The 13,912-nt window shown below is 49.2% G+C and overlaps 1 protein-coding gene across 1 annotated transcript in view; it reads right to left on the bottom strand.

The window, feature by feature from the left end:
* The window catches only part of P3H2 (prolyl 3-hydroxylase 2), a 142,577-nt gene that overhangs the window by 25,669 nt on the left and 102,996 nt on the right, over window positions 1-13,912 (bottom strand). The window contains exons 2-4 of the mRNA XM_044670885.1: window positions 6,833-6,976; window positions 4,635-4,824; window positions 1,648-1,779 (exon numbers count right to left, since the gene is read on the bottom strand). Coding sequence (XP_044526820.1) covers window positions 1,648-1,779; window positions 4,635-4,824; window positions 6,833-6,976 — 466 coding nt within the window. The remainder of the gene's footprint in view (window positions 1-1,647; window positions 1,780-4,634; window positions 4,825-6,832; window positions 6,977-13,912) is intronic.

Raw genomic sequence — 13,912 nt, 5'->3', positions numbered from 1 at the left:
CGATCGGAGACCAGGAAGGTGATGGTGATATGTGACCTGGAGGGTAGAAGGAACCCAAGGAGGATAAAGAGGATAAAGATAAGTGAGGGGAAGAACATTCAAGGCAGGGTAAGTAATAGAAGAGGGGGATGGAAGGATGATTTTGGGGAACTACAAGGAAGCCAGGAGAGCTAGATCGTAGAACGAGGGGTGAGGAATAGGAACAAGAAAACTGGAAAGGGAAAAGGAGCATTGAATGCCAAAAGATTTTCTCTCTGATGCTTCTGGTGAAGGTAAGAAGTTGGTGAGGAACAGGGCAGGGGGAGAAGATCTGTTCAGAGCCCATGAGAGGATGGATTGTTGTAGGGGAGATGAGGCAGCGGGACCAGGGGGAAGGCTATTACTGTTGGTCAGGAAAGAGTTCATGAGAGACAACAGGGATGCCCAAGGGGAGAGGAGAGCTGATGTGTAAGAAACGTCTGGAAGGTGGGCATGAAAAGATCTGACATCTGATTGGATGGGGAGGACGATGGGAAAGACAGCAGTGAGGTTGTGAACATGGTGGCGGGAGGAAGGCGATGCTCCCAATTGTAAAAGAACACGGGCTCCGGGGAAAGAGAAGGTCTGTTTTGGACACCTCAAGGCTGCCACCTCGTTCATGAGCAGCTGGTAATGCAATCCTGGAGCTTTGGGGGCTCAGATGTTGGCGTTCCCAATCGCTTGTGCCTTGACCATTTAGCATTCCTGAATCTTTAAAATAAGACTATTAAAAAGCAAGGCAGCTGGGTGGCTCGGTGGATAGAGCGTGAGGTCTGGCTATGGGAGGTCCCGGGTTCCCATCAGTCCTCAGACACTTCCTAGCTGTGTGACCCTGGGCAAGTCACTTCACTTCGATGGCCGCTCTTCTGTCTCAGGGCCAGCCCTTGCGTGGATTCTAAGCCAGACAGTTCGGATTTAATAAAGGAGAGGCGAGACGCCAAGCTGTTCCCCTGATCGGCGAAAGGAGCCGGGCCTCAAGATGCAGCTAGCACGGATGCTCGAACCGGCCCCAGGACTCCCTGCATGCATGCTGGGGCTGCTTTTGGCGTGTTCGTGTTGCAGGTGGACAGGAAGCTGTCCAGGCCCAGGAGAGAGACTCTCCCCAGGGAACACGAAGGGAGCCTGGACGGTGTCTCGCCAGCATCATCAGGAAGCCTTTCTTGGTCCCCCCCATCTTGGAGTCTTCCCTGCATTTACTCTGTGCTGCCCAGCAGTCCGGGCCGTGTCTAATAACTGTTTAATCCAGGCTGGGACGCCACCAGAGACCAGAGGCGGCCCCAGTCTGGACACCACGAGCAAATCACGATCCACTTCTTTTTGGTACTCTCATTTGGCGAGCCTTAAAGATGTAGCGGTGCTGACGGGTCGAGGCACAAGTGATCATCTGCACTCAGAAAGCTCCACCTCTACATTTCAACTCTTACTTTCTGGCTGTGGGGGTCAAGTGACTTGGCCAGGGTCACACAGCCAGGAAGTATCTTTGGTGAGATTTGAACCCAGGACCTCCCCTCTCCAGGCCTGGAGCTTTATCCACTGAGCCGCCTAGTTCTTCCTCTTTGAAGTCAGCTTGCATTCCCGCCAGTCCCCCGGCCACCCCGTCCCACTTTCCCCCACAGGCCCTCCCATTACCTTGATAATAGGAGAACTGGAGGTAGTCGTAGTGAAGGGGGAGGAAGTTCTCGATGGGGGCCGGCTGGCGGGGCCAGGTAGCGAGCTCCCTCACGCAGTCGTGCTCACAGATCAGACGCCGGGAGTAGAGACCTGGGGGGGGGGGGAAGGGAGAGCCCCGTGAGAAGCTGAGAAGGGAGGGGAGCGGCCGGCTTGCTGGGACCCCCGTTCACTGTTCATTTGGTTTTGGAGCCTCTTTGCCCCTCCCCCCCCCACACCCCCTTAAACTGCTCTTTGGCTTCTGTTTGGTTTCTGCCGTTTCTCTTTTTCAGCTTTTGCCCCTCTCCTGAGATGGGCAGCTGTGAGGCTGACCAATGGCTTAATCTGGGCAAGCCTCAGTTTTTCACCTTTAAAACGGGAATAAGAACGGCTGCCAGTCTTGGCCGAGCGCGCCCTGACGGGGAGCCACAGCTAAGCAGATTCGTCCCTCCTTGTCCCCGGGACTGTCCTGGGCTGCAGAGTGCTCGCGGATCGCAGGGAAAGATCGTCTGGTCCTTGCACTCAGCACCACAAAATGGCGCCTCGCGTCATGGAGGAAAGGCCATAAGAGTAGAGCTAGAAGACCTTGAACCAATCCAGGGCTGCCGTTTGCACAAAATCCCAGGGACGGCACCGGACTTCTCCTTTTAGACTGAGTCCAGGAGCAGCTGCGGGTCAGTGGATGGAGAGCCAGGCCTGAATGTGGGAGGTTGTGAGTTCAGATCTGGCCTCAGACTCTTCCTGGCTGTGTGACCCTGGGCAAGTCACTTCACCCCCACCGTCTATCCCTTAACGCTCTTTTACCTGGAAACCAAACCGTATTGAGCCTAAGATGGAAGATAAGAGTTGACAAAATAGAAATATATTATCAAATATCAAATGAGTTCTTGAGGAATGACCGACCGGGCCGAGCGGATACGGGCTGTGCGCAAGAGAAGATGTCGCTAGAGGCAAGCTCAGCGCCATTCACAAGCCCAGCTGCCTCTCTTCACAGCCTCCGCTCCCTCTTCTACCACGCCAAGGGCTCAGGCCAGAAGACGTGTGCGGGCCGCGTGGCTAATGAGGGCTAAATCAGAGCCTTCCTTCCCTCCTCAGCCGCGCTCCGAGCCCTTCCCTCCTGGGTCCTCTTAGCGGCCGCGGGCGGGAGCGCTCACCCCTCCCGAGCCGGACCTCGCCGGGCCGGCCAGCCCGGAGCACTCAGCTGGCAGCCGTGATGGCAAACCGAGCCCAGGCTGCCTCCAGCCCGGCCCGGGAGTGTGGAACAAAGAAGGGGGATCCACGAGAGGCAAAAGCACCAAGTCCACAATTCTCCTGTCAAATGGATCCCCTTTCACGGGGCGCTGCAGCACGAGGCTCCCCAGCGGGGCCATCTGGGGGGCAGCCTGAGGTTGCTTCCAAGGGAGATTGTCCAGAGGGGAGCCCAGCAGGGAACTCGGTCACCCCGCTCGGGGCTGGGGCCACGGCAGAAGCGAAAACGGCGTGACGACGTTCCGGGGTCCAGGTTTCCTGTAACTCGAACTGGATTCCCGAGAGCTGACGACAAGCCAGCGGCCCCTCCTGAAGGGGATCAGGCGGCCTGTCCATCTTCTGTTCCCCAAATCCTTGCTGCAAGTCCTTCCTGGGGGCCTCATTGTGGTGTCCGCGTGACCTTGTCTTCGTGCCAGCTCTGCCAGGGGATGCGAGCTCTGGCAAGTCTCTCCCGACTTCAAGGGCGTTCAAGTGTGGGCCTGGGAATGGCCGGCATTTCTGCCCTTTGAGGACAGCATGGCTCCGACATTCATCATCAGTCTGGAAGCAAGAGGGGGATGGCTTCCAGCTACCAGAACTCTTTTTTTTTCTTTTTAAAACCTCTCCCTTTCTTCTTAGAATCAATACAGTGTTTTGATTCCAAGACAGAAGAGCAATAAGGGCTAGACAATGAGGGTGAAGTGACTTGCCCAGGGTCACACAGCTAGGAAATGTCTGAAGTCAAATTTGAACCCAAGACTTCCCATATTTCTTTCTTTCTTTCTTTCTTTCTTTCTTTCTTTCTTTCTTTCTTTCTTCATCTATTTATTTATTTGTTTATTTAAAACCCTTACCTTTCATCTTGGAGTCGATACTGTGTATTGGCTCCAAGGCAGAAGAGTGGTAAGGGTTAGAAAATGGGGGTCAAGTGACTTGCCCAGGATCACACAGCTAGGAAGTGTCTGAGGCCAGATTGGAACCAGGACCTTCTGTCTCTAGGCCTTGTTCTCAATCCACCGAGCCATTCAGCTGCCCCCAAGATTTCCTATCTTTAGGCATGCCTTTAAATCCACTGAACCACCAACTCCCTCCAACCCCACCATAACTCTTGAAGACTATTCTACAAGTCAAGGAACTGTGCTTTGTGTTGGCAAAGGTTGGGCAGATTATACGACTACACAATTACAGTGAAGTTCATGATACATTGGAGTATTTTAGAAATAACAGAAAGATACTTCATCATTGTGCTTCCCCTTTCTTTCCTCTTCCCTCCTGACCCCCAACCTACAAAAATATTGGGGGAAGGGATTATTGCAGGAACATAGGAGGGAGAAAATGGGAGTATGAGTTCTGAGTCTGACTCTGACTCATATGTCCTTGGGCAAGTCACTTGTCTCTGAGTTTCTGTTTTCTGATCAGAGAATGAAAGGGGTTGAAGGAAATGATCACATAAATCTCGTGCCACTCTAAAGTTCTGTGAAATAAAGATCTTTTCTCCAAAAGCACAATCTCGGCCCCATCAATGGCACCCACCAAAGTGAAGTTTCCTAGAGAAGGAGGAATTGTTGGTATTGTCAAAAATGGTAGGCTGTAGGCAGGACATGTGGATTCTTCCATTAAGTTATTTATTCTCTTCAGACCTCAGTTTCCTCATTCATGAAATAGGAATGTTGAACTAAGTTTTTTCTAAGGTTCTTCTCAACTCCAATATTACCTCCTATGAGTCAAATGGAAAGTCTTACCTGCGATGACTTCATAGAAGCCGTCGGTTTTCATTCGATGGTCATGGTCATCGTAGCTCTGGGACCACTCACACAGAACTCGGCATTGCCTATCTGCTTTGAAATATTCCTTTAAAGCTTGTTCAAAGGCCTTGATGGCCAGCTGGAAGTCGTCATCTTCATAATGTTCTACTGCTTCTCGGTAGTGTTCCTGTAAAGAGACTCACATCAGCACCATTGGCAAGAATGGAAAACTGGCAAAATGATGGAACATTAAAGGGCTTGAGACCTCGGTGGCTGATCTCTTGAGTCACATGAGAAAAGCAAGGTTGTGGTTTGGCTTGGTTTTCTTCTGTATTATGAAGATATGCGAAGACAGATTCACATCAGTGGTCCTGAAATTGGAAGTAAGGACCTCCTGGGCCAACAGACACCTACGAGCTAAGCTACCGCTGCATATCCTCAGACATCTCCTCCTCAGATCTCAATGAGATGCAGAAGGGTCACTGACACTCATATTATTTTTTCACACACCTTATCCCGAGAGGGAGTGAGGCAAATGGGAGCCAGAGTCACTGTTGGAGTTAGGAAGACCCACATGGACATTGTGCCTCTGAAGCTGTATCTGGAGATAGAGATTAGCTGAATGACTCAGGCTAAACCATCTGATCTGTCAATGTCCTACAGAATTTTCTAGTACTATGAACTTCAGAGAAGGTGCCAACCTTCACCTTCTCTGAAAAAGCAATTCTCCAGATCTTGAAATTCCAAGGACTGGGAACTCGTAACAACACTTGTGCTCCCATAAGGCATACTTTCCCTCCAATTCTTGGTCTTTAGTTCTCCTAAATTGTACCCAAGTCTCAGAAATGCCAAGTTGTTACAAGACAGCAACATAAGCAGAAAAGGAAGTGAACAGGTCCCATCTCAAGAGCAAGGCCAAGTTTTAAGCGATAGATAGCCTGTGTGCTCTCTGGTAGCCATGCAACGTCAAGAGAGGTAGATGATGACCCAAGCCTGTTGGGGATGGGAGAGGCTTTCCCTATGAAAGCTTTATAGGGGACATGGACAAAAGTCCCAGAGATGAGACTGGATGGATGTTCTCCCACTGACACCAGTGGAGTCTCTAATCCAATTGCCCTACGAAAGCAAGAGAAGGGTTGTAATGGGCTCATTAAGCCCTCTCATTGGGTGCTGTAGGTCGGATCCAAAGAACCAGCCAGAGGTCTCCATGATAGTTTCTGAGAATTTATAACCTTTACTAAGCTGCTTTTCCAACAACCTCCCAGTCATAGAACCCCCAGCCTTGGCGTTGGTGAATGGAATGACTTTTACTTTTCTCCTCTGGACTGAAGCCCAAAGAAACACAGAGGATGAAGCAAGCAGTCATAAAAACTATAGATTCTTGTAAGAATCCTGCTTTCAAATGCATAAAATAAAATAATTAAGATTACTAAGGAAAAATTATATTAAAATAACAGCTATGGATTTTTTAACCGAAAAAAGTTCATGGACCAAGCAAGTTAAAAAACAAAACTGGAATAGTAAACGGCGCACATTTGGGTCAATTTTCTAATTTTGCTTCATTTATATTCTGTTCTTTTCGAACCTACCTGTGTAATTGGAAATTTTGTACTTTTAAAACTACATTACCCAGGAGCCCACTGACTTCCTATTGTTACATACTGACATAGACAGGAGATAAATTTGGTGGATTTCCGGGGGCTAGTGCTCTTCTCTTGGAATCAGGGCAGCTGTGAACGCAGGACTTTTGAACAGGTAGATTAGCCATGGGCACGTGTTTTTATTTTGCTAGATGCATAACTTTTTATTCCTTTACCTCTAGTGATTACTAATAAATCTTTTAAAAATACAATATTTGAAGTTATTATTATATATTAATTTTAATGTTTATATACCCTCTCCCTTACTGTCCAACCACCACTATCCAGGACTCATAAAAACAGATCAAATGGGCAGCCATGTAGTACAATGGATAGAGTGACAGGCCTAGAGTTGGGAAGAGCTGGGTTCAAATCTGGTCTCAGACACTTTCTAGTTTTGTGACCCCAGTCAAATAACTTAACTTTATTTGCTTAGAACTTTTCCTTCTATTTTAGAGTCATTACTAAGATGGAAAGTAAGTGCTTAAAAGAAATTACAGATTCCAAGCCCTCTCAGACCTCTCCTTCCCTCTTCCTCCCTCCTCCTCTACTCACCAGGTGGGGTTGGGCTTCTCTATCCACCAGCTTGGCTCCTGCCACCGTTTCAGAATTCCCATCATGAGAAGGCACAGCCATGTGCTCGGGATTGGCCATTAAAAAAGTATAGGCTGCTTCAGCTGCTTTTTCCATCTGGTTCATCTAGAACAAAGCATGAATGGAAAGCAGATCAGTGTTTGAAATGCACGAGGCTCCCAAATTTTGTACTGGGGTCTGAGCAGCCCAGAGAGAGCTCCCCAAACTAGCTGATCCAGCATTTGAGGGGGTCAGAATTCTTGGATATTTTCCAGAGGCATTATTGTGGCAGATCCCAACAAGAGAAGCTGTAACAACATCTTGCCACTCGGGGATCCATGATCCTGATTACAGAGACTTGGTCCTGACTTTTTTTCTGCTCACCTGTCCTTGTCTGTCCATGTTTCAGGGAAACACAATTCATACACGTGTTTTACACTTTGTCTCTAAATAGTGCAAAGAGAGATAGCTTCTCCAACTGGAAGGCAAGTTTGGGACCTTTTCCTTTACCTTTGATCCTGAAAACAGGGTTGGGACGAGCTTCCTATTGCTCAAAGCATGAGCATGAGGGTGGATCTGGAGGATCTTGCACTTTGAAGGGGTTCTAAATAACATCAGTCAAATGTTATTTGAAATTTATAGGGAAGGAATGTTTTATAAGTGTGCAGAGGGGATCCCAGTGAATATGACCTCCATGTCTGTATGCCTAGAGCAGTCAGCTTGGCCAAACACTCTAATGGTTCCCTCACTTGGTTCTTCTGAATTTTTTAAGTCCAACCGAAATGTTGCCCCTTCTGTGAAACCCTCTAGGAGGGTAACATCCTTCCCCTTTGAACCTCAACGGGCTCACATTCTACTGGGGTAGTACAAGAAAGATGCAGAAAGGCATCTCTCAGAAATGGAATTTGTGCAGAGACGTTGCTTGCAAAATGGGAATATAATGAACAGAGCAGCCGAAATCTGGGCTAAGCCTGGAGGGAGCCTCATCATTTATGAGAGATGAGATGAGATGAGATGGGGGAAGAGTACATTCCAGGCATGGATTGTACCTTGTGTGATGACACCAAGGCAGGAGATGGCTTGGGGAATTCATTCTGGGAACAGGGAGCAGGCCAGTCTGGCTGGAATATGGAATAAATGAAAGGGGAGAGAGAAAAGTGAAATAAAATTGGACAGCTGGATCGGCTCCCTGAAACTTTGGAAAACTTTATATGTTGGGACTAAGGAAATTGTTGTTTTTGTTGTTGTTATTATTAAGTCTCAGAAGTGAGAGGGAATCATTGAAGGCTCTTCTACAGCAGAATGGCCTCTGCTTTAGGAATAATATTTTGGAAACAAAGGATGAATTGTCAAGGGGAGACACTGTCAGGAAGGCTACTGAATGGGGGCCAGGGAAAAGGGAAGAAAAGGTATAAGTTCTAACACAGAGCCTACTATGTGCAAGGCATTTTGCTAAGCACTTTTTACAAATATTGTCCTTTTTGCTCTTTACAATAACCCTGTGAAGCAGACACTATTATTATTTTATAGTTGAATGAGTTGCCCAGGGATGTGGCTAGTCACATGAGAGGTTTGAGAAAGGAGAAATGGCAAGATTTGGTACCAGATTTGATATATGAGTCAAGAGTAAAGAATCAAGAATGAGCCTGAGGTTTCAAGCCTGGGTGACCTGAGGATGGTAGTGCCCCAAGCAGTGATGAGGAAGCTCAGAAGGAGGAATCTGTGAATGAAAATAAATGAGTTCTGTTCTAAGACATGTCAATTTTCATGTGATTATGGGAATTCCCTTTGAGAGTCACCCTGTACTGTTCCTTAGGTTACGAGATGTGCACATAAGTGGTTCTTCTTATTCATAGGAGAAATGTTCTGAAGATCTTTGAAATGGTGAAATGCATGAATGTTGTACAGTAGTTGGGGCAAAAGGAGAAAAACCCTCAAAGAGAGGGAGAATTGGGGGTTGGGGACTGGCCAAGTGCCTGGAGATTTGGTGGTATGGGTTGGCATAGAAACAAGTCAATATTTGAAAGAAGGAAATTTGTAATAGTCCCACACAACACACGCATACCCTCTAATATGCAGTGAAAAATGTCGAGCCTTGGCGTTACTCATTTGGGGGGATGATCTGAGAGATTTTTTTCTTAAAATGGGACCTGTGTTTCCATATAATTGGCTTCTTTTGGACACCTATGTATTATGTGGTTTGTGTTTAAATTCATAATTCTGAGGAGGAGTTCAGAGTCTTCACCAGACCGCCCAAGGAGTCTAGGACTAAAAATGGAAACAAAAATGGAAAGATTAGATCCCCGACGGAGCCAAACAACAAGCACCTACAGAGACCCACAAATGGCTTTGAGGACAGATAGACACTGACCCTACTGCTCTTGGCCATCCTTAACTCCAGAGGACCAGCTGCCCAGTCCTTTCTCCAAAGGAGCCACGGGACTGCCATGGGGCAGGATTCCTGCTCCTGAGTTCTTCGAACAGCTTTCTTTTTCAGTGCCCGCGTCTTCTAGGAGATGGGCACTCCTGGTCCCTAGAGAACAGCCAGCCCTGGGACTTATGGTGAGGCTGAGGAAGTTCCCTCTCCACTGGCTAGTCATTTAGATCCGGAGCTCACTCGGGAAGGCCGGGTCAGCCTCCAGGGTCCATAGCGCTGGTCCGGACTTCACTGAGTGTTGGACTTTGGGGCTCGTGTTTGCAACAGGCTAATTCTCCAGAGCGGGGTGCCGGGCAAAGGCTCAGGGCACGCACCCGTTAAAGGCGGGCACACACATGCTTTGTAGTGGGCAGCTCCAGCTCCATCCCACGCCTGCTCAGCAGCAGCTTTCCGCTGTGGCCCTGCGAGCTGCTGCTCCATCCGGGCACTCCAAGTCCAAAGAAAGGGGTGAATCACGACTTGATGTTTCCAAAGTAGAAGTGATTGAAGTGAAACAGAAAAGGGGGGAGGCTGTAGGAAAACCAGCCTTTGGAGAAGCGAGGCCAGTGCGGGGGCCCTGGGGAGCTGCGGAGAGCCTCCCTCTTTCCCTCCACGGAATGTGAGGGAGAAGGTGGGTGGGCCGCCTCCGCCAAGCCTTGGGCCATTCCATCTCTAACTATGGGGGTGAAGACAAACAGGGCTTCTTGCCAGAAGATCACGGGGAGCCGGGCAGTGGCACAGCATGGAAGTGAGATGAAGGCTGATAGAAAGGATCAGCAAGGGCAGAGGGGGCCGCGCTCTTGGCTGCTGAGGAGAGACAGAGAGCAGCCCTCCTTCAGCACACGGGCTTTTCGGTAGTTGGAAACAAGGGGCAGCAAGGCCAAATTCTAGCCCCCCACTGCCTGTGCTCGGGGTCCCCGTGCTGCCTCCCTGAGCCTCGGGCAGTGCTCCTCCTCTAGTCTGGCCCCTCGTCCTAGAACCCCATCAAACGTCTCAGGAGGGAGGACTTCAGAGGACCTCGACTCCTAGTCCCTCATTTTAGAGAAAAAGGAAATGGAGACGGCAGAGAAACAGAGAGAGACAGAGACAAGGACAGAGAGAGACAGAGACAAGGACAGAGAGAGACAGAGTCAAGGACAGAGAGAGACAGAGACAAGGACAGAGAGAGACAGAGACAAGGACAGAGAGAAACAGAGACAAGGACAGAGAGAGACAGGATAGAGAAGCAGATGCAAAGAGACAGAGGGGGCAAGTAGGAAAGGAGAGGGAAGGAGGGACAGTACTTGGCACAGACTGATATAGCTCGTGGGCAGCAGAATCAGGATTTGAATCCAGGTCTATTGACACAGTTGCCAGGCTTCTTTCCACTCAGCTGGGCTACATGCGAGTTACTTAAATGAATCCCAGTTTTAGCCACGTCTTTTAAAGCCAGTTCAAGTTTGATGATGGGGGTCGCTAGGTGGCTCAGTGGATAGAGAGCCAAGTGCAAAGACAGAAGGTCCTGGGTTCAAATCTGACCCCAGATGCTTCCTAGTAGTTTGACCCTTGACAAGTCACTTAACCTCCATTGTCTAGCCCTCACTGGCTCTTCTGCCTTGGAACAATACACAATATGGAGTTTGAGCCAGAAAGTAAGATTAAAAAAAGAAGAAGTTTGATGACAGGCTCGGCATACAGAGCGAGCAGTGCCTTTCACGGCGTGGTCGCTCCTCCTCTCTCCTCTCTGTCTCGGTTCCCATCGCTCTCCCCCCATAGATTAAAGGGGGCTGAAGGGAAAGTAAAAACAAGAATCTTGTATCCATGGAAAATGTCTTTAAAAAAATAAAATATTAAAATAAAAGCTCCTGGAGCCAAGGCGAGCGGCACTTCAGGGGTCCTCTCGTCCCCCCGGGCCATTATCTAGCCGAGGAAACGGCCCCGAGCGGAATGACTTGCCCAAGCCCTGAAGCTCCAGGGCTCCTCCATTATTCCGCGTGACCTCAGACAGGCGTTCTTCCCTTTTTGCACATCCTGGACTCCTTTGGCAGCTGGTGCCGCTGTTGGGCTTCCCCAGAGCGATGGGTTCAAGGGTAGAACGTCCAGCAAAGGAAGCCGGTTCTATAGAGACTCCATTGTGCACACCAGGCTCCAGCCCTGCCCTGGGATTCCTTCGGCGCTCTGTGGGGCACCTCCTAGTTCTGCCTTTTCCCAGCTTTATAGAGGGCCGAGATTCTCTCTTTGTCACAAAGGTGACACTTTACCCTGCCACAACCTAGCCTGCGCCTGGCGCCTGCCCGACTACAGAGGGTCAACCGATTCAGGAAGCTCAGCTCCGTCGGCCCATACTGGCGGCAGGACTTGCTCCAAGGACTCGCCGTGCCTTTCTGAGGGACCCGCGTGGTGCTCGAGGATTATCATTGGGATATTTGCTCGCCTGAACCAGGAGAAGGAAGTTTCCTTCTCCCCCGAGCTCTCCACATCTGTTAAATCACAAATGATAACCTCCCTCTGCCCTCCAAAAATAACTGTTTCAGGGCTCAGTAGATGGAGAGCTGGGCCTGGAGAGGAGAGGTTCTGGGTTCAAATCTAGCTGTATGACCCTGGGCAAGTCACTTAATCCCCATGAGCTAGCCCTTCCCTCTCTTCTGCCTTAAAATACTTAGGATCAATTCCAAGACAGAAGGTAAAGGTTTAAACAAATACCTACATCACCTTTTGGTGATAGGATTCTTTATTATTATTATTATTATTTTTTTAAACCCTTAACTTCTGTGTATTGGCTCCTAGATGGAAGATTGGTAAAGGTGGGCCATGGGGGTCAAGTGACTTGCCCAGGGTCACACAGCTGGGAAGTGTCTGAGGCCGGATTTGAACCCAGGACCTCCTGTCTCTAGGCCTGGCTCTCCAACCACTGAACTACCCAGCTGCCCCGATAGGATTCTTAAAAAGGAACGTAGCCTTGCCCTCAGGGAGCTTCTGAGTTCTGCGAAATGTGGCAGGTACACAAATGACGCTAGGCTAAACCACTAAAGAAAGCCTTTCTGAGGATTAGGGGAGCCCTGAGAGCTGGGGGGTATCGGGAAGATCCTTGATGGGAGCTGAGCCATGAAGGAGGCCAGGGAGTCATGAAGGAGAGAACCGCGATGGCGGTGGGATGTTCCGTTGGGCAGCGCCAGGTTTGCCGCCAGGGCCTGGCATCTAACTTCGCAGGCTGGCGAGGTCCAGGGCCTTCACCACATGCCGTTCACTTATTCCTCATTCAGTGGGACGTGGTGGAAGTTCTCAGAAAAGTCGGCCCCTCCCCCTCGGCACCAGCTCAGTTTGGACCTGCTCTGCTCTGGGAGGGTGGAGAAGGGCCGGCCCATGGCCCCGAGAGCGGAGCGTCCATCACGGCCAGTGCTGACCGGGACCCCTACTTAGAACCTCTGCCGCTCATTCGTCCGGCTGAGTTCTTCTAAGGCGACCACGGAAGCTCTCGGCCAGTCCTGCGCTCTGCAGCTAAGGACTGTTTTGTTATTTCAGCCTCGGATTTCTCCAGCACTTGTCTCACGCCTCAGAAATGCGCCCGAAGAGGCTCCATTCATCATCTATGCCCCGCTTGTTAGCGTTACTGAGTGAGGCCGAAGGGAAACTTAAATAGGATGTTAAAAGAACCTTCAAAAGCAGGGAGAGACCCGACGCTCTGGAAGAGGCTCTGGAAGAGACTCTGGAAGGAACTTTCCAAAGAAACGCCTCGTGTCGTCAGCCGGACCTCTCGACTGGACGAAACCAGCCTTGGAAAATCGTCTCGTCCGGGCCGACAGCAGACAGTCTCCTGGGCGTCTGCCAAACCAGCCCCCAATGGATCTTATTTTAGCCAATGGCTGGCCGATTCCAAGTCATGAAAATTTATAGAAAAAAATATGGGTCATCGAATTAGAAGTTTAGGGCCATAACAGACTTCTGAGACTATCGACTCCAAGCCTACTTTTATTATTATTTTTTAAATAGCCGTTACCTTCTGAAGTATCACTTCTAAGACAGAAGAGTGGCAAGCACGAGGCAACTGGGTTAAGGGACTTGCCCAGGGTCATCCAGCCAACACGTGTCTAAGGCCAGATTTGAAATGAAGTCTTCTTGACTTCAGGACTGGCTCTCTGTCCACTGTCCTATCTAGTTGCCCCTCAAAACCTATTTTTAACAATGGGGAAACTGAGGATTCCTTAATACTGCTGCATGGAAGACTATAGAAACGTGTGACTTGTAAAAGTACTAAGCATTTAGAGACAGGACATCCATGCCGAAGCCCATCTTTGTTGAATTATTATATATATTTATAATACAATTTATACACACAATATAATTCACATTGTAGAGTAGTAATGGTTCTATGCGGTTAGGACCCTCATCTCTGAGTTTAAGGAACCAGCCCTTCGGATCTTCCTCTAGTGACGTGGATCACAACGTGTTTATGGTCTTTGACATTGCAAACGAGCGATTATGAAGCACGGCTGTGAAGGAAGGTGGTCTGGGAGTCGGGAAGGAGGAAGAATTGCAGATCGATGGCATCGTATCCCTTTCTAGGTAAAAGTGAGGATCAGTAAGATGATGAGACAGTTGGAAAGGGAAGAAGAGAAACAGACAGAGACAGAGAGAAAGAAACAAAAACATGAGAGAGAACAAATGAA

Source organism: Gracilinanus agilis, chromosome 3 (genome assembly GCF_016433145.1).
Source record: "Gracilinanus agilis isolate LMUSP501 chromosome 3, AgileGrace, whole genome shotgun sequence".
Classification (NCBI taxonomy): Eukaryota; Metazoa; Chordata; class Mammalia; order Didelphimorphia; family Didelphidae; genus Gracilinanus; species Gracilinanus agilis.
Note: the sequence above shows the minus strand (reverse complement) of the source record. Positions and strands in the feature narration are given on the sequence as shown.